General features: G+C 39.8%; 1 protein-coding gene across 4 annotated transcripts; it reads right to left on the bottom strand.

Moving 5' to 3' along the window:
- Positions 1-1,524: 1,524 nt before the first annotated feature.
- zc2hc1a (zinc finger, C2HC-type containing 1A) lies at positions 1,525-16,871 on the bottom strand. 4 transcript variants are annotated; one of them, XM_048266845.1, is made up of 10 exons: positions 16,741-16,868; positions 15,660-15,736; positions 15,246-15,423; positions 15,020-15,055; positions 13,546-13,687; positions 12,998-13,149; positions 11,086-11,191; positions 6,080-6,185; positions 5,419-5,529; positions 1,525-2,612 (listed from the first exon to the last, which is right to left on the bottom strand). In XM_048266845.1, exons 2-10 carry the CDS (start codon positions 15,725-15,727, stop codon positions 2,474-2,476), a joined length of 1,038 nt encoding a protein of 345 aa, XP_048122802.1. In that variant the 5' UTR covers positions 15,728-15,736; positions 16,741-16,868; the 3' UTR covers positions 1,525-2,473. The 4 variants fall into 4 exon arrangements, with proteins under 4 accessions (XP_048122802.1, XP_048122803.1, XP_048122804.1 ...); XM_048266846.1 differs by having other exon boundaries at positions 15,246-15,362; positions 16,741-16,861; XM_048266847.1 differs by lacking the exon at positions 15,020-15,055 and having other exon boundaries at positions 16,741-16,871.
- Positions 16,872-16,965: the final 94 nt, after the last annotated feature.

Genomic DNA, 16,965 nt, shown 5'->3' with positions numbered 1-16,965 from the left:
GTGAACGTATGTCTCATAGCTCATCTCGGCTTGTCCCCTGCACTCCGAAATCTGGCGCTAGTTAATAAGCAGTAGCAGTTTCCAGTAGCAGCAACTGGAATCCATGCATTTCCACAGAATTAATTTTGGAATCTGATCCCTTATACCTGTTCATTCGTACTCGTCGCTCGACTTATCGTGACTAAATTTAAGATGGCGGCGAACGGTAAACTTCCTGAAGGTACTGTCTGTATAAATTGTCTTGTAAATAAACTACCAGTGCTTTTTCAAAGTTCTCAATGTCTCGTTTTAAATGTCAGGGCCCTCGGAAGTGTGGAGCTACTTTGAGCCTCGTAAATGGTGATTTATTTGCATGGCTAGGCCGATGCCCGAGGCACCCCCTTTGAAAACCTGTTGATAGCATCGGCTAACTAGCGCCAGATTTCGGAGTGCAGGGGACAAGCCGAGATGAGCTATGAGACATACGTTCACACTCGGTATCATGCAGACATCCCAAATCTCCCGGAAGTTCCGGGAGTCTCCCGTGGTCTCATAAGAGTAAAAAATAATGATAGGCCTAGTCTTGCACGCTGCACTGTTTGTAACAGTGACTTTAGCATTGCCCATGGCAGGTAAAATGATTGCAAAAGACATGTTGAGGTGAGTTTAACTAGTGCCAATTCATGTGCATATTATTCTATATTCAGGCCTTTTAAAAAAATGTACATATTTTATTTTCACAATTTCTATCTTCATTATTTGGTGTACTGACTAGACATTGAACAAAAATGGGGGGTATTTCAGTCTCTAAATAGGCCTAAAGTTTGTTTTTTTAAATGACCCTTTTTTGCAGGTTGGGATGTCTGTATCATGTTTCAACACACTTTAGGTCATCACACCGGAATTCTCCTTTAAGACAAAGTTCATGACCGCAATACCATAAAATCCAAAGTACATCAATTGTTTTAAAACAAGTTCAGGCACATTTCAGGCTACTTAATATGCCAGGTGTTACTTTTGGTACTTTTAGGCTGCTTAGGTGAAATGTGTTTTTAATCCATGATATAGCAAGATTCTTTGATGCTGTCTTGATGCCAAACCTCTGCCTACTCATCAAAACATGAACCATTTCAAGGGTCAGGGTCAAAAAGACCCTTGAAACTAGACTAAAATGTTGCAGTATGTGAACACTAATGGTGTAACATCAAAATTGATAGTGGCTAATATATATAGCAATTTTGCACTAGCTATGCGCAGACTGGCACATTCAGAGATGTGCTATGAAGGGCTGAAACACTTAATAATGGTTCATTTACTTTTTATATATTGGTTTTAAAAGGGTACAATTAACAAGAATAATAAAGTAACCAAACAAATGAAAAATAGCATTGGTATCAGCATCGGCCCTCAACCAAATTGTTATTTAACATCAGTATCTGCAAAGAATTCCAGTCAGTGCAACAAATTAAAGTATGAAAGTGAGCAAGAAAATCATAAGTATGAAATTAGTAAATATGACAGACAGCATCACACAACAAGCAAACAGTATGTGTATCTTTTTTTATTTATTTTTATTTATGGTGATAACAGATTTTTTGAAATGCAGTGTATTTTCAACCTTTGGCCATCTTTTTTCCATGAAAGCATGTTGACCTTAATTCAGATACCACAAACTTACAAAGGTTACACGAGTGTACAGCAAATTGACGCTTGAGTTCCATCACCTCTTTGGACCAAGTTGCCACAAAAAAGCGTAATTGTGATCAGTCATGCAGTCAGTTACTCAACCGACTTGTCTTTCTGTTGGAAATGTGAGCAGTAGCTGTGGGAAAGTTAGGCTTATGTATGATTGCAAGGAAGGCTTTCTGATGGACAGCATTTGTGTGGAAAATGTAGGGTAAACATTGTGAAATGTTTTGCAATACTGGTACAATAAAAACAGATATCAGCTAACATAGCATAAAGAAATGGTACAAAACGTATATATACAAAATAAGATTGGTAAGCTGAATATGAAATCATTTATCTGTCACAATATGTTTAAAAATATAAATGTGAAACAATATCATAAATAATAACTTAGTTGACCGCATCTTAATTCAAACAGTTGTCATATCCCAGACGAAAAGAACTGACGTTTGCTACATGAGGGCATACAATTCAATATAATTCATGGTCCCATTTGAAATTTAGACCTAAAGTTTCTCATATCTAGGTCCACCCACCAACCTGGACAAAAAATACTATTTTGATCAGTAGTCAATCATATTGCACTCAATACATTAGCTATGGAATCATGGGATGGGAGCAATTAAATTTCAGCAAAAAATGAGAAGGTTAAAATTTCAGAAAAGGAGTGATCTGTCTAGCGCTTCATAGTGTCTGAATGAGAGCAATGTGCTAGCACATTCGAGTTTAGTATTTTAAGTAATTAATTTCAGCAACTTGAGTCTCTTTCGATGTGCACCCATCCCATTCTGCTCGCCTCGCACAGCTAAATGCACATTCGTTTCACCCCACACTCGCAGCAGAACTTGGCGCACTCCACGGGGTACTTTGTGCCACATTCATGGCAGAATTTTGTCAGCTGCCCTATTGAGTTGTCCACCTCATTAACAGTCTGGGCATCATTCCTGAGGAGGGCAAAGAGACGGGAAAACGGCCTTTTAATATTAGAAAAGTCTTTGTGTTTTTCACTATTTTCTCATGACCTCCATGGCTTCAGCTCTAAAGTTAATCATTTTCACACAATAACTGAATTGCACTGAATAGAGCAATTGAAACGAAAAAAAAAACAAGTTCAATGGCATCTGTAGTGCTGCCGTAATTGACCATGAAAATTAGTCGATGGCATTGTTTTTAGTCGACGAGTCGTTTTACTATTGACCGCCTATTTATTTTTGGTCTCCCGTCTCAAACGGCTCACTGTAATGTTATTAACGCTTGAGAATTACAATGACTGCCTTTGGATGTTAAACAGGCTACTTAGACTCTGGCAGTCATGTTTTAAACCAAGTGACGAAGAAAGTGTTGCGAGCAGCAAAGCTGCATGTCTGCCTGCTTTCAGCGTGATTCATTATTAGGCCGATCTAAGCGGGGGAGCATAGTGGGTTACGCTAGTCCAGACTCTGACTTTACATTAATACACAGGATTAGATGTTAAAATCCCTTGTGCCAAAATCCAAGGTAAAAATTCAGAAGTCCCTACTCAAATTAACTTTAAAAAGCACGCTACCCACAAATCTGCCAACAAATGGTCACAAACACAAGACAAATGGCCCATCCAACAGCAGTATATAGTATGCGGCATGTCATTGGGGTTATCAAGTGGGCACCCTCATTCACCGATGTTTCGTTAAGTTAGGCCCACGACACCTCATGAAGGCTTAACAGTGAAACCAGCGTCCTGGAGACACTCCCCTCCATGCTGCCACCATATTACCACATTGAAATATCCAATACCCAAAATACTCTTAACCAGCCTAGGCATGGTCTAGGTTGGCCCATCCCGTTGATGCGGACTGAACCATAACCATAAAAACCCTAACCAACCACCATCACCCTAGGCACAGTCCGTCGCAAACAGTCCAGACTCTGACTAATATAGTATTGTGGAAATTGCAATAAATGAAGTGAAGAGTGTTTCACATTGACAACGCAACGGCGTGTCGTTTATTCATTCATACAAAAAAACGTTAAAACGAAACATGACGCCGCCCGTGATATCAACAATCAAGGTGCGCATCATTTCCCATGGTCAATAAGTCACAACTAGGGATGTAACGATTACCGGTATAATGGTAAACCGCGATAAAAATGTTGACGATAATAATTACCGTTTTCATTTCAAACATCATGATTATCACTGTTGATTACCGATTATGGAAACCGTGTGTTTAATCCTTCCCAGCTTCATCCGAGCCTGCTTTTGACATACAGTAGGCCTGGTACAATGGAACAAAACTGGTACCCTACTGATTCTGTTGTTTAATTGATGGTTTTAACTACAATTCGGATTAGGCTACACCTGATTTTAAAAGGCGGAACTTTTTCACCGCAAAATGTGCACTGTATCATGTAGCCACTCTGCTTCTTTTTATGTTCACGTCCACATTAAATCCATTCCACTCACGTTATCAGGACAATACAGTAGCCTAAAGTTTTATTTTGAATGCTTACTTTGGTCTCACTCATTGCATCCAAATAACAGAAATAGCAAACTCCAAGTTATGGTAGGGTAATTTAAGCTATAAGCACATAGCCAATTTAACATGAAGAAAAAAGAAAAACACTTTTTGAAACTATTTCAGCTTGTGTAGGCCTATCAGTGCTTTCTGAACATATCGAACACACTTTTAGAAATACCGTGATAATACCGAAAACCGTGATAATTTTGGTCACTATAACCGTGAGGTTAAATTTTCATACCGTTACATCCCTAGTCACAACCCATATTTTTTAGCGTTCAAGCCAACTGAAAGTGAGGTAACCTATGTGGTAAGACGAACAAAGTGCCTGTAGCCTGTAACTTGTTTGGAACATGCTGATGTTAGGCTCATTTGCAAAGTCCTCAACTCCTGTCGCCTTTCAAAGTACTCGACAGTTTGTCTATGATAGTAGGGTGTTTTGTTTCCATTTCCATATAGCGTTTTAGTTTTGATGGTTTGATGCGCTCATGTGCCAGTAATTAACTGCACACCACACACTGTGGTTTCTGCTCCTTTTTGTCCTCAACAAAAGTGAAAGCATTCTTCAAGTATTCATGGTAATTTTGCCATATTCTGCCATGCTAAAATTATGTCTAACATGACCTGTCGCAAACATTGTCTATGTCCATGGGAACGACTGGCATACAAATAAAGTCTATCAAAGTAAAGGTCTGACATTAGATCTGAGGGTAGCATTTTAAATGGGTGATTTTTTTTTCTCCATACATTGAACAGTTTACTTTATGAGCTCCTAACAAAAGTAGGGTGATACATATTTTGTTTTGGCCCTTCAGTTGAGTTCAAAATAAAATGGACACAACGAAAAAACAAACTCTTGATTTTTAAAAAAAAATTAGTCTTTTAGATCAGTCGATTAATTGAAAAATTTGTTGAAAGATTAGTCGTTAGAACTAATTAGTGGCAGTCGTTAGTGGCAGCACTAGACATCTGTATCTGTTATATTTAGGCTTATAAATGCAGATCACGTCAAGCATGACATTTTGCTCAGCAAGAAGTAGACAAATACAGATACCTGGAAAAACAAATATTCCACAAATCCTACAGGCCATTTCATTTACCACATTACACTGCTACTTGCATTGCGTCAATGGGAGTGAATGTGTTCCCAGTCAGAAATTTCACTGCATTTATAAATATGAAACATGACAAAAATACAGCTTCTAATTGGAAATAATGATACAACTTAAGAATTGCTTAGAAATCAAAATACCTTGAATTGTGGATCTCTGAATTGTAGCCTCTTCTGTTTTTCATTGCAATCCCAGAGGATGCATTCTTGACAGATCCTGCTGTTCCAACACTTCTGGGTTTTGGGTTAATTCTAGAGGGAATTTGAACAGCAACTGGATGATTAAGAACACACTGTCTGCATATTATATAAGTTGAACTGTTAAACTGTTAATTGTAATGTTAATTTAATGTTTATTGATGACACTGGAAGTTGCTTAGGACAAAGGCATCTGCTAAGAAACATAAACCTAATTAGAAATTGTACATTTAGACAAGTCCGTTTCCCACATGATAGTTCAGAGTCAGATGTGATTTTAGCACTGGTATGACAGGAGTTAACAGTCTGGAGACAACTTGTTGAACAACTTGTGTGTGTGTGTGTGTGTGTGTGTGTGTGTGGCAAGTCTACTTCCTTTTTCTCTAAGAGCCTCCCCAATCATTTGCATACCCCTCTACTCTACCTTCTGTAATGAAAGACTTCAGATCCTATTGCTAGTCCTGTCCTAAGGAGGCATTTTTCGCGGTTTAGTCATTTAAAATGACATTTAATGCTGCATTATGCCCCCTCCCCTCCCATCCGAATCGAGACCGCATTTCACCATGCTTGTCTCCAGTCCAGACAGATACAAGCTCCTTCTTACCCAGACGGTGGGCTTGTCAGTCCTGTAGGTCCGGTGCGAATCTGCCCATACCCAGATGCGACAGTCCTCACTGCTCCAGCAGAAGATGCTTTGCCTGTAGGAATGCCTGGACAAAGACATACATGTATGAACAAACTTCGCTTCAGCTAAGCTTCAGTATTACCCTTAATATGTTCAATGTTTCTGTGTTTGTTCAAGCATGGATTCTTTACTTCCCTCTTCCTACTGTTAGGATAGGTTAGGCATATGGTAGCTTAAAGGGCTTCAATGTCGCCTTCCCACTTCCCAGTCACATGAACGCACTACTACTCTCAAGTTATTCACATCACATAGGGCTAGTGTGTAGGTTTGTCCTTTAGCAAAGGTTTCGTTCTTGGTTGTTTGATTAAGTTAAGGAAGAGGCTGCTATCTTAAATCACCCCTAGACAATGTAGCTTGGATGCCAAACTGAAGTGTGCCTCCTTCTTTGCAACGCCATCCATACATCTATCTATAGACATCCATCCCTTCATTTTCTGCACAACTATCTCAAAACAAACTAGATGTACCGCATAGCGGTACAAAATATGACCGCCGCTCAGTCCTGTACATCCGTTCCGCGAAAATAAATCACACTTCAATTTGTCTCCATATTTTACTCCATCCCCCACTCTTGAAACTTTTGTGTATGCTTGTTTGGCATGCCTGAGTGTGTGTGTGCGGCTGCACAGAAAGTAGCCTACTGGTGCTGAAAAGGTGAATAGATTGTAGAATAGCCAAAGAAGATGTAGCATTGTTATAAAACCTTTAAAATCTCTAAACAATCACAAGTAGGGCAGTTCATCACAGTTCATCCATTGCAACTGGATTGATGAAAGGTCACTTACACCTGTAGGCTACATTGTATTTGGGAAAAGCAAAAGGTATCAGCATAATGTTATTTATTTATTTATTTATTTATTTATTTTTTTGTGTATTTATAAACAAAAACATCTCTGTCAGTTCCATGCCGTTTTCAACAGCTATCAAAAAACAAAGGTCATTTTGGATGGATGGATTTTTTGTGAATGTTTCTTCTTCTACATAAGATTTTAGTCATCTTTAGTTCATGTAATACTTTATTGTCAATGCACAAATTAAGTAACAGTAGTCTGAAACGTTATTGTTAATGCACAAATTAAGTAACAGTAGCCTAGTCTGAAACGAAATGCTGTTTTACATCTAACCAGTGGTGCAAATAACTGACATGTCCAAATGGGCCTTGATGAAATGCGTCGCTAGACTGTTCATACACATTTTAACTGGCCAAAGTTGAAGAGCTTTTGTCCGTTATTGTTCGTGCAAATATAGGCCGATTCATGTTCCCTTGCATTGTGTAACTGAGGTCCATGGCTAGTCTGGCTTTCATCAGACCAAGCTCAATCTTTTAAGAAATCAAAAAATAAATAACGGGCAGATCAGGCTGGGTTCACCCAGCCTAGTCCACAGGCACCCGATATTGTTTAATTTTCCGATTGAGATATACACGCTCTGGCTATTCTAAATGCAAAAATGCATCAGGGAGTTATGACAAAACGGTAACTAACAAACTAGATCCTAATAGAAAGCTGTTAGCTTCCCTAAGCTACAGGTAGGATAAGGTAGGCCTATTTACAACATAAATTGTCAATAGGCTATGCTGGCGACACAAATAAAATCTCCTTTGGAAACCAATGGCTTAAGCCTTACAGTATCAAGCGGACTTAAACTGCCATATCGTGGCGAAAATTTGTAATAAGATTCAAGCAGCTCCATGAGTCAAGGAAAGCGCGAATGAAGTAGCCACTTCTAGATGGGACCCACTACACAGTAGCTTAAGGTGTGTTGCTAAAGCAGCCATAATGAAATGAAGGTGTCATTGTTTGGATACTTCACACACACGTGCTTTTTAATTTCACAAGACTACAACTACCAAGCTGTAATCAAAGCACATCGATTCCCCTCTCACACCATGCACGCACTTAAAACAAAATAAACAGGCGTCTCAGTCTCACGCGCATGTATAGGCAAAACTGTATCAGACCCGTTATAGCGTTGGTAAATCTTCCATTGCACAGAATGATTTTTAGCACGTGCAATAAATGACAGTCGAAAGATACAAACAGTGCTGCTATCAATTTGCTTGGTATAACCGCATTTATAGTTTTCTACAAATGCAATCAATCAAATGCCTCCATCACTCAATTAACGCTAAGGGGTAACATTACCTAGGTCCTTATTGATATTACAAGATTAACGTGCCTGCAGTAAAACCAAGCATGTCCGATAAACATCCTCAGATTTATTTCGCTTCAAGAAGAAATGGGAATTACACTTCATGTGAACATCGTCCTATCCTTATTAGATGTCCGCTGGGTAAATTACAGTCCTTGTAGGAAGCGTCCATTGTTTTTTTTCAACCCACTTTTAACTTCCAACAAAATTACGTCTCACTGCAACGATCGCCATCTAGTGGACAAACGACTACTTATCGCCAATACTGAAAATGCAGCCATGATGATGATGATGAATATTTATTTTGGCTTTCTTTTAATCCTACTGAATTTGTAATTATGTATTGGCCGTTCTAATACCGATAGTATGTGGGTGCCTGTGTGTGTGTGCATGTGTATATGTGTGCACCGGCCATTTACAGGCCAATGAGTGTACAGTCACTAAATGTACACACAACCTCACTTTTTTAGACCCCCCATGGATGAAATTCTAATGAGAAACTTGGCATACCCCAGAGAATGCCAGGTCAATCATACACATAAAATTTGGTGCAGTTCTGAACATCTTAACTGAAGATAGGGGCAATTAAAGCAAAAATAATATTGCATTTTCATTTTTTACTGGGGGTGGGGGTGCAAATCACAAATGAGATTATGAGCCAGGTTGATGTGGGCCCTTGAGACCAACATACCATAAAAAGATTCTTCATCCTCAGTGCCACGGTTCAGGTAGTTATTTAGGAAAAACTGTTTTTTTTTGAGTTCGGGGCCCAGCCGGGGTGGGGTGGGGGGGAGGTGGTGGTCCCCGGTGCGAAATGAAATTTTTCCGTAAAAGTCTAGTGGGGCTACATACCCACCAAATTTCATGTACCCCGGTGGTTCAGTGTCCTGGGTATCAATGACCAAAAATTCAGGGAGTAGATGACGGAAAAATTCTTGAATTATGTGCATGTGTGCGTGTACAAATTTATGTTTATGTGTGTGGGTGTGTGTGTGTGTGTATGTGCTTGTGTGTTTTGCCTGCGTATGTGTGTTTGTGCATGTGCATGCATGCGCATATGTCTACTGTGTGAGTATGTGTCATAATTATGATTACTGTAAATGTATGTGTGTGCGCGTGTGTATCTGTTTATGTACATGTGTGCACATGGAATGGGTTAACATGACCCTGGAGGCAAACATACGGAAAAAATTGGTCATCCTAGGCCCTACAGTTCTCAAGATATTCACAGAGAACTGTGTCTGCCCCCTACCCTCCTTTCGGGGGGTCCAGTCCAGCTGGGGGCTACAGATCAAAACGAAGAATGACGGTTCCATGCTATCCATGTGGGGGTACATGCCCACCAAGTTTTGTGTACCCGGTCTTTCAGTGTCCTGGGAATCCTTGTTGGTGTGCGCCACTAAATGTACACATAAATTATTTTATTGTAAGGCCCCCATGAACGAAAGTACACAAAACTTGGCATGCATTCGGTGGGTGTCATAATGATCCTACACTTTTAATTTCGTGGCAGTTTTGACCTTGTCAGCCAGAGATATTGTGATGAAAACACCTAATTTTTTGCTTTTTAATTTTTTAACTAGGTGGCTATACATGAAATAAGTGGTAATGGGATGGGTTGACATGCCCCTTAAGACCAACATACATAAAAAAAGGTGGACCTCCTAGGCCCTACGGTTCTCGAGATATTCACAGAAAACTGTCTCCGACCACCTACAGGCCAGTTGGTGTATAGTAACATAAATTAATTTATTGTGTGGCCCCCATGAACGGAATTCCACAAAACTTGGCGTGCATACAGAGGGTGTCATAATGATCCTACAATTCCAATTTCGCAGTTTTGACTATGTTAGGTCACAGATACCTTCAATTACAACACCTCATTTTTTACTTTTTGTGTTTAACTAGGTGGCGCTATACATGAAATGAGTGGTTATGGAATGGGTTGACATGGCCCCTTGAGATCAACATACAAAAAAAATGGTCCTCCTAAACCCTACGGTTTTGAGATATTCACAGAAAACTGTGTCTGCCCTACCCTCCTTCGGGGGTCCAGTCCAGCGGGGGGCTACAGATCAAAACGAAAAACGATGGTTCCATGCTATCCATGTGGGGTTACATGCCCACCAAGTTTCGTGTACCCCGGTCTTTCAGTGTCCCGGGAATCATTGACGGAAATTTGGGCATGCGAAAAAGAAAAAAAAAAAAAAAAAATCTGACTAAACCAGCGGTCATAATAAACAAATATAAGTGACAACGAGCGCACGAGTTTGATAGGCTAAAGCTTCATACACACACAGTAGTAATTCTCTCCAAATAGACGTCCAAGGATAATTCAACCTTAAATACATGGCAAGCAGAAGCTTTAGAGGAGAGGTTAGCATCAGGGATGTAGTGGTAAAATAAGAGGTGGGTAAACTATGAATTCTGTGATCACGGTGAGGTGGACTGCACCATGCTGTATCAGATTTTTTAAAACGCATTCAGAACATGTTTGATGATGGTTGAGGTTATTGTCGAATGTTTATAATATACCAATGGTAAAAATGGTTCATAGAGTGTTGATGAGTGTAAATATTGTGAATGTGGATAATACAGTGTAATCTTTGACTGTTAAAAGTTGCAATTAGTGAATAAACTCTTTTGACAGGTGGATAAACTAATAAGAGGTGGATAAAATCTATTTCTGAAATTTCAGGGGTGGATAAACTGCATTTGTTTGCGTTTAGCCTCCACTACATCCCTGGATGGCATAAATGCAACCACACTTGTACCTGTGCCTGCTGTGGGACCAGACATGGACCTTTGTGGTAGCCGTGAAGAGGCAGGCAAAGTGGACGTCACTGTGGAATTGGCCTTCTTCACTGGAGGGGGCTTGCACTGAAACCAAACACACGGCTTCATTTTAAAGGGACCTCAGTATGAATCAATAATGAATTAAAGAATTAATCTTATTACAGTTTTTTTTCTGAATGCAAATGCTAACCGTGATTCTTATAGCAAAATTTCTAAAACTATTAATTTGTATAGCAAAACCACTCACTGAGTTTGCAAAACTAAAAGCACAAACACTGCTTTGCACTCCGTTTGCAATTGTGTAACACTTTCACAACTGTAGGTACAATCCACTGCACAGCACTCTTTTTGCAGAACTGTAAACACAACTCACTGCTTTACACTCAATTTCCAAATGATCAACACACTCCTAGCAAATCTATACACATGTATGGCTATTATTTACACTATTTTGCCAACTCTCTGGCACACTTTCTCATGTGAAAACTGTTATATAATTAGTTCACTTTGCAATCAGCCTAAGCACTATAAGCCACAGGTAATGTACAATGGGTACAATGGAGGGAGCAGGAAGAGTGAGAAGAGTAAGAATTAGAGGAGGCCGAAGAATAGGACGTGGAGGTGAAGAAGGAGGAGGAAGAGGACTCAGAGGTGAAGAAGCGAGAGGGAGAGGATGACAAGGACAAGGAGGTGAAGTTAGAGGAAGAGGACAAGGAGGAGGAAGAGGAAGGGGAAGAAGAGTAAGAAATAGGCCTTTTACAGGCAAAAGAATCAGTCTACATGCGGAGATATTGACCAGGAATCATGTCAGGCCTGGATACGGCATTCCAGAATATTTTCCCCGGTGCCTTGGACTAGAGGACATTGCATGTGATGTAGATGAAATGAAATAGAGACGACACGATGTAGACTGATTTTTCTTTTCTCAGTGAAATTGCCATTTTGTGTTTTGACTTGGAAAAACACACTTGTGTTTGTTTTGATGTGTAACACAAGTTTGGATCCCTGTATGTTTACAGAACTATGACAAAAGTATGACCTCAAACTGACATAGCCTACCTTGTGCACAGAGAAAGCAAAAACCAGATGTGTTTTTTATTTATACCATCAGTGTGTAGTTGGCACATTGTGTGCTTATTATTGTGATGGCTTGTGTTTACTGTTTGATACGAAAACACCATTTTTACGAAGGTGTGAAGAGTTAAGCAAGGTGTGTTAGCTTTTGCAAGAGAACTACAATGTTTTGCTGATTTGGTGAAAGGTTTTCCCATTTGTGTGTAGTTTTGCAAAAATAGCCAATAGTTACAATCAATCTGAAAAAACTGTAAACACACTCACAAAAGTAAGAGGTTATATAGCGAATTATTTGTTAGCAACATCAACAAAACATGAAAAAATTAACCCTGTAATGGCTCACACAATTATATGCATATTCTCAAGGGTTTTAGGATTATGGAACAGTTAAAACAGAATGTTTCAACAAACAATTTGGGTTGACAATTGTCTCTGAAGCAGAGGTGTTTTTTTAGCATGGCATTGTCACAAAAGTGATAATCGTACAACTGCTCTGTATAGCCAAATGAACGCTCTGCATCAACAAATGTATTGTTGTCAACAACAACAACAGTAGCAAGTTTCAACAGGACTGACCATCATTATGTAAAATTACCAAACATTTCACCAGCCAAAAAACACTTGACTGCCCAGAGCATTCCGACAAAGCTGACCATTCTAAAGAGACCTACTGGCCAACTACAACTTCTTCACAACAGGGACCAATCTGAGGCCATGTCCACACTAGCTGTGTCTCTGACCCCACACACACACACACATCTCCATTGGCAAATCTGATACTGAAATCTTGTGAGAGATTAGAGTCAGAATGATTACCTGGCTTCGAGCCGGGAGTTTCCCTTTGGCATCACCTCCTGGAAGCTTTGCCTTATTGGCGATCCTTGCAGACTGCTCCTTACAGAACTTAATGTGTCGGTCGGCAGCAGACTCGTTGAACCTTCTCTGACAGTATGGACACTGAATGTAATCTAGGTGAGCGAAAGATGTTTTTAATTCTCCAGCAAAGTGATGTCGCTACTTGCCAAATATTCCTAACCAAAGCCAGTTGCTAAGGCAGACTCACATTTGAAGTCATAAGCATCATCCTGGAACATTTGAAAACATTGATTCAAACCGATAAAATAATAGGTGCATATCAAACATTCAATTACTTTGGCTTGAATTTATCCACCCAGATGGCATAAGGCATCAGGCTCAGAAACCTACCCCATTTTGGTTTGGTTTGAACCCACAAATATTTAGCAAACCTGAAGCATAAACTCTACTAAAGTTTAAAAATAAAGTCTGAAACATCCCTAGATGTATAGATTTACATCTATGTAAAACATCAAGTCCCTTGACATGCCTGAGGCGTCCTGATTTACCTGGATCATAGGATGGAGGAGGTGGAGGGGGCAGCGGACCTCCATCCTTCATCACTTGAGTGAGCCCCTTGGCTGCTCGGATCGTTGCGATGAAGTCTTCATGCTTCCTGCGCCAGTTGGACTGTTTCTTGGGCGGCTCCGGCTATGGAAACACAGACACACAGACACAGATATACACGTGCCCACCCATGTGCACACACACACATTTCAAATATTTACAGACCGAGTCATCATGCACAGAAAGCAGAGGGTATAGGCCAAGACTGTACTGTGAGGCCTAAAATATTAACCTCCTAACTTGCTCTCTGGGGATCTGAAGTCAAAGAGCACAAAAAACTCTATGAAGCATACAGTATACAACACATTATATCTGGAAATATCTGGCTTTTAATAAATCCATGTAAATTCTATATGTATGCATAGTATGTAAAACCAATTGGTGCTAACAGGAGAGTGTCTATTTCCTGAGCTGCTTAATCTATACTCTCGGAAAATGATAAAAGAGGACCTGATCTGGAGACTGAAAACAAACATCCCTCCCTGGAAACTGACAGCAACTGACAGAAATAGTTCAGGTCCAGTGTCATCCCTGTCTATTGTCATGTGACTTCCTTTAAGACCTCAAATTAGCTCTGTCTAGCTCCATGTCTTCACTACCACTAAGGATAATTGAGCCTTGACTTTAACAAGAAGGCGTGCTGCAGTAAAATCATGGCATATATTAATGGCTGGCTGATCAAGTTGACTTTACAGGCCATTGCTGGAAATGTCTTAGTACTAAACAACATTCTCAAAACATGAAAATATACATAAAGTATAATGGTATTGGAGGATAATGTTTGGTCCATGAGCTTGACAGTTAAGACTTCTGTCTTTGATATTAGGACCATCTATCTACCAATTGTTTTTGTCATCATCATGAATTTCTTTTTGGCAAACACCCCCCAAAAAATCAAACCCTGCATAGTGGTACTATTAAGATCAAGCCACTAACATGATTGGTATTTTGGGACAATCAAATGCAGTGTAGTTGTCTACAGTATGAGGCAAAGCAGCAATACGGGGCAATTCTAATCATTTTAAAAGAGTCTACAGGGCCATCTACAGAGAGAAAACTCTCAAAGCAAACCTAAACAGATTTTGGCATGTGTAATTGCCTTTAGAACATTACCTTCTTACAAATGATGCATAACGGTTCTGTCAGAGGGAGGTGTACGTAACATTAGTCTGAGGTAAGCTAAATGTTTACAAACATACTTTTCCATTGTCTGTTTACTTTTCATTTTCGGCTGCAAAACGGGGTGAAGCAGACTACACAATATGCCATCTACTATCTTCAATGTAAAATATTAAAGACAAACATACAGATCATCTTAAGATGATCACAATGTGTTATTCTTAAAACATTCTAAAATGCCATACTTAGGCTTATGTGCTAAAATCATGAAAACAATGTCAAAAAAAGTCAACTTACTTTATTAGACTTAGGAGTGCTGGATGTGCTTTGTGACTGAAATATAATCAAAGGCGGCTTAAGGGATAACATGACATCAGGGCAAAGTAAAGACTGGGGCCATACCAGGGTACTGGGCTTGGCAGGGGCATCACATTTTAAACAGCTGCTTTAGTGTGTATTTTGCTGTTTGTTTGTATATTTTGTTTTGTTTATGTGTTCCCTTGTGACCTGTCTATCCTCTTACCTTAGGCTTCAAAGGTTTTACAGTCGAGATTTCAGTTCCCTCTGCCCTCTGCCTGCCAGAATCAAACACCTTCCTCCTCTTGGCTGCTGCCTTCTGACAGATGGGCGTATGCTTCTTCTGCAAGGATATGGCAGTGTGGGAAGGGCTGATTACAGATAGCCAGGCAGAAACCGGCCTGCTGTGTGTTTATAGTGAAGTGTCGTTGGTTGCTAGGCATTACAACAGACAAGTAAAGAAACTCCACCTTCAAACAAACACATACACTAAACAAGCAGGGGCTGTGGTGCAGACTAACAAAACAGCTACAGTGATTTGTCAACAACATCCATAGATGAAGGGATGCTACACTTTCTAAATGACAGATTAAGTGCATTTAAACATACAAGGGGCAAAGCAAAGTTTGACAATGCTTACAAGAACTTTGGAGAAAAAGGTTCTGCCACATATTTTGCACGGAGCCATCTCATCATTTGGTGGGACATAGTCTGGATCTGTGTGATAAAAGATTGGTGCACAATGCACATCACCAAATTATGGGTTAACAGGACACTCACATAGTACACGTCTTCTATCTGTAAAACATTATTAAATTTGCTAGCTCAGCATATGGCAGTGAGTAGCGTAATTATCATTCCACAATGTAACAACAGCTCAAAACTATCTGCAATATCGTATTTATCTGATCTGGTTTCAAACTAATTTATGAATATATGTATGCATATCTGGGCGGGGCACATTGGCTCTGTCAAAATAATCACGACAGTCAAGTGTTTATCTAAGCACTCAGTGTCTATCTGTGCCACATCAGGGCCTTACTTGCCCCAGAATAAAATGTTCCTGTGGCAGAGCGTTTTCAGTCATAACAAATGTTAGCATATAGATGTCAATAAAAACAGCAAGCTAACGCTAACCATGGCAGACATTTAGGACAAGAGGCCACACTTTCTTGGCCCAAATATCCGCTTCTACTAAACAGCGTGCATGTATGTATATGTTCACCCAGACCTGTAATTAATCACAAGATACATAATGTGACCCTTACCAGACAGAATGACTGATTAACTGGAAGGTTTACTGCATGTAACGTTACACACCTTGGCTAGGTATCCACGGATAGCTAACTATGCTAACAAAACCAATTGAAAGACTGCTAAGCGGTTGCCACAACTACGATTTCACAACACTAGGACATTCTCATTTTTAATTCATGAACAGCCATTGAGGATTGGAAATATAGCTTGTCTGTTGTGTTTGTGGACTTAACTTCCACTGATTTCTACATCTAGTCTATATATGGTCTGATGATAAATTGGAACACAGATGGAGGTCGACCGTCGTCTCCCTAGATAGATAGGGACATGAAAACAAACATCCAAGTGTCCGAGAAAGTCATGACATTCCAGTAATGCAATGCCCCAAACTAAAAATGAAGTGAAATGTCATGTAATACTAACTTCACGTTTCCACTTTGCTCTATTGTTAAAAATCAGCTCACCGTCAAAATCCTCCATCTCTCAGTCTGGCTGTACAGCGCCCCGATGATGATACTTCAACTGGATTGTCCCAGAAGGCGTTTCGCATTCCAACATCCAGAAATGTTATTGGTCGTTCTTTCTCCGGCGGCGAGGACGCGCATAAAGAACTCTTTGACGCGCATACGGTCTAGTTACCCTCGTGCAAAAAAGTAAATCTCCACATCATTCTAATTTTGAAAACGAAA

The sequence above is a fragment of the Alosa alosa genome, chromosome 16 (genome assembly GCF_017589495.1).
Source record: "Alosa alosa isolate M-15738 ecotype Scorff River chromosome 16, AALO_Geno_1.1, whole genome shotgun sequence".
Classification (NCBI taxonomy): Eukaryota; Metazoa; Chordata; class Actinopteri; order Clupeiformes; family Clupeidae; genus Alosa; species Alosa alosa.
Note: the sequence above shows the minus strand (reverse complement) of the source record. Positions and strands in the feature narration are given on the sequence as shown.

What these genes read in the sequence shown, in the direction of transcription:
- zc2hc1a (XM_048266845.1), bottom strand. Translation starts at nt 15,727, where the DNA reads ATGTCCCACCAAATGATGAGATGGCTCCGTGCAAAATATGTGGCAGAA. An exon ending in TCCTCCATCCTATGATCCAG is followed by an intron (nt 13,150 to 13,545) that starts GTAAATCAGGAC and finishes TCGCTCACCTAG; the next exon opens with ATTACATTCAGTGTCCATAC. An exon ending in CTGACAAGCCCACCGTCTGG is followed by an intron (nt 5,530 to 6,079) that starts GTAAGAAGGAGC and finishes AATTCCCTCTAG; the next exon opens with AATTAACCCAAAACCCAGAA.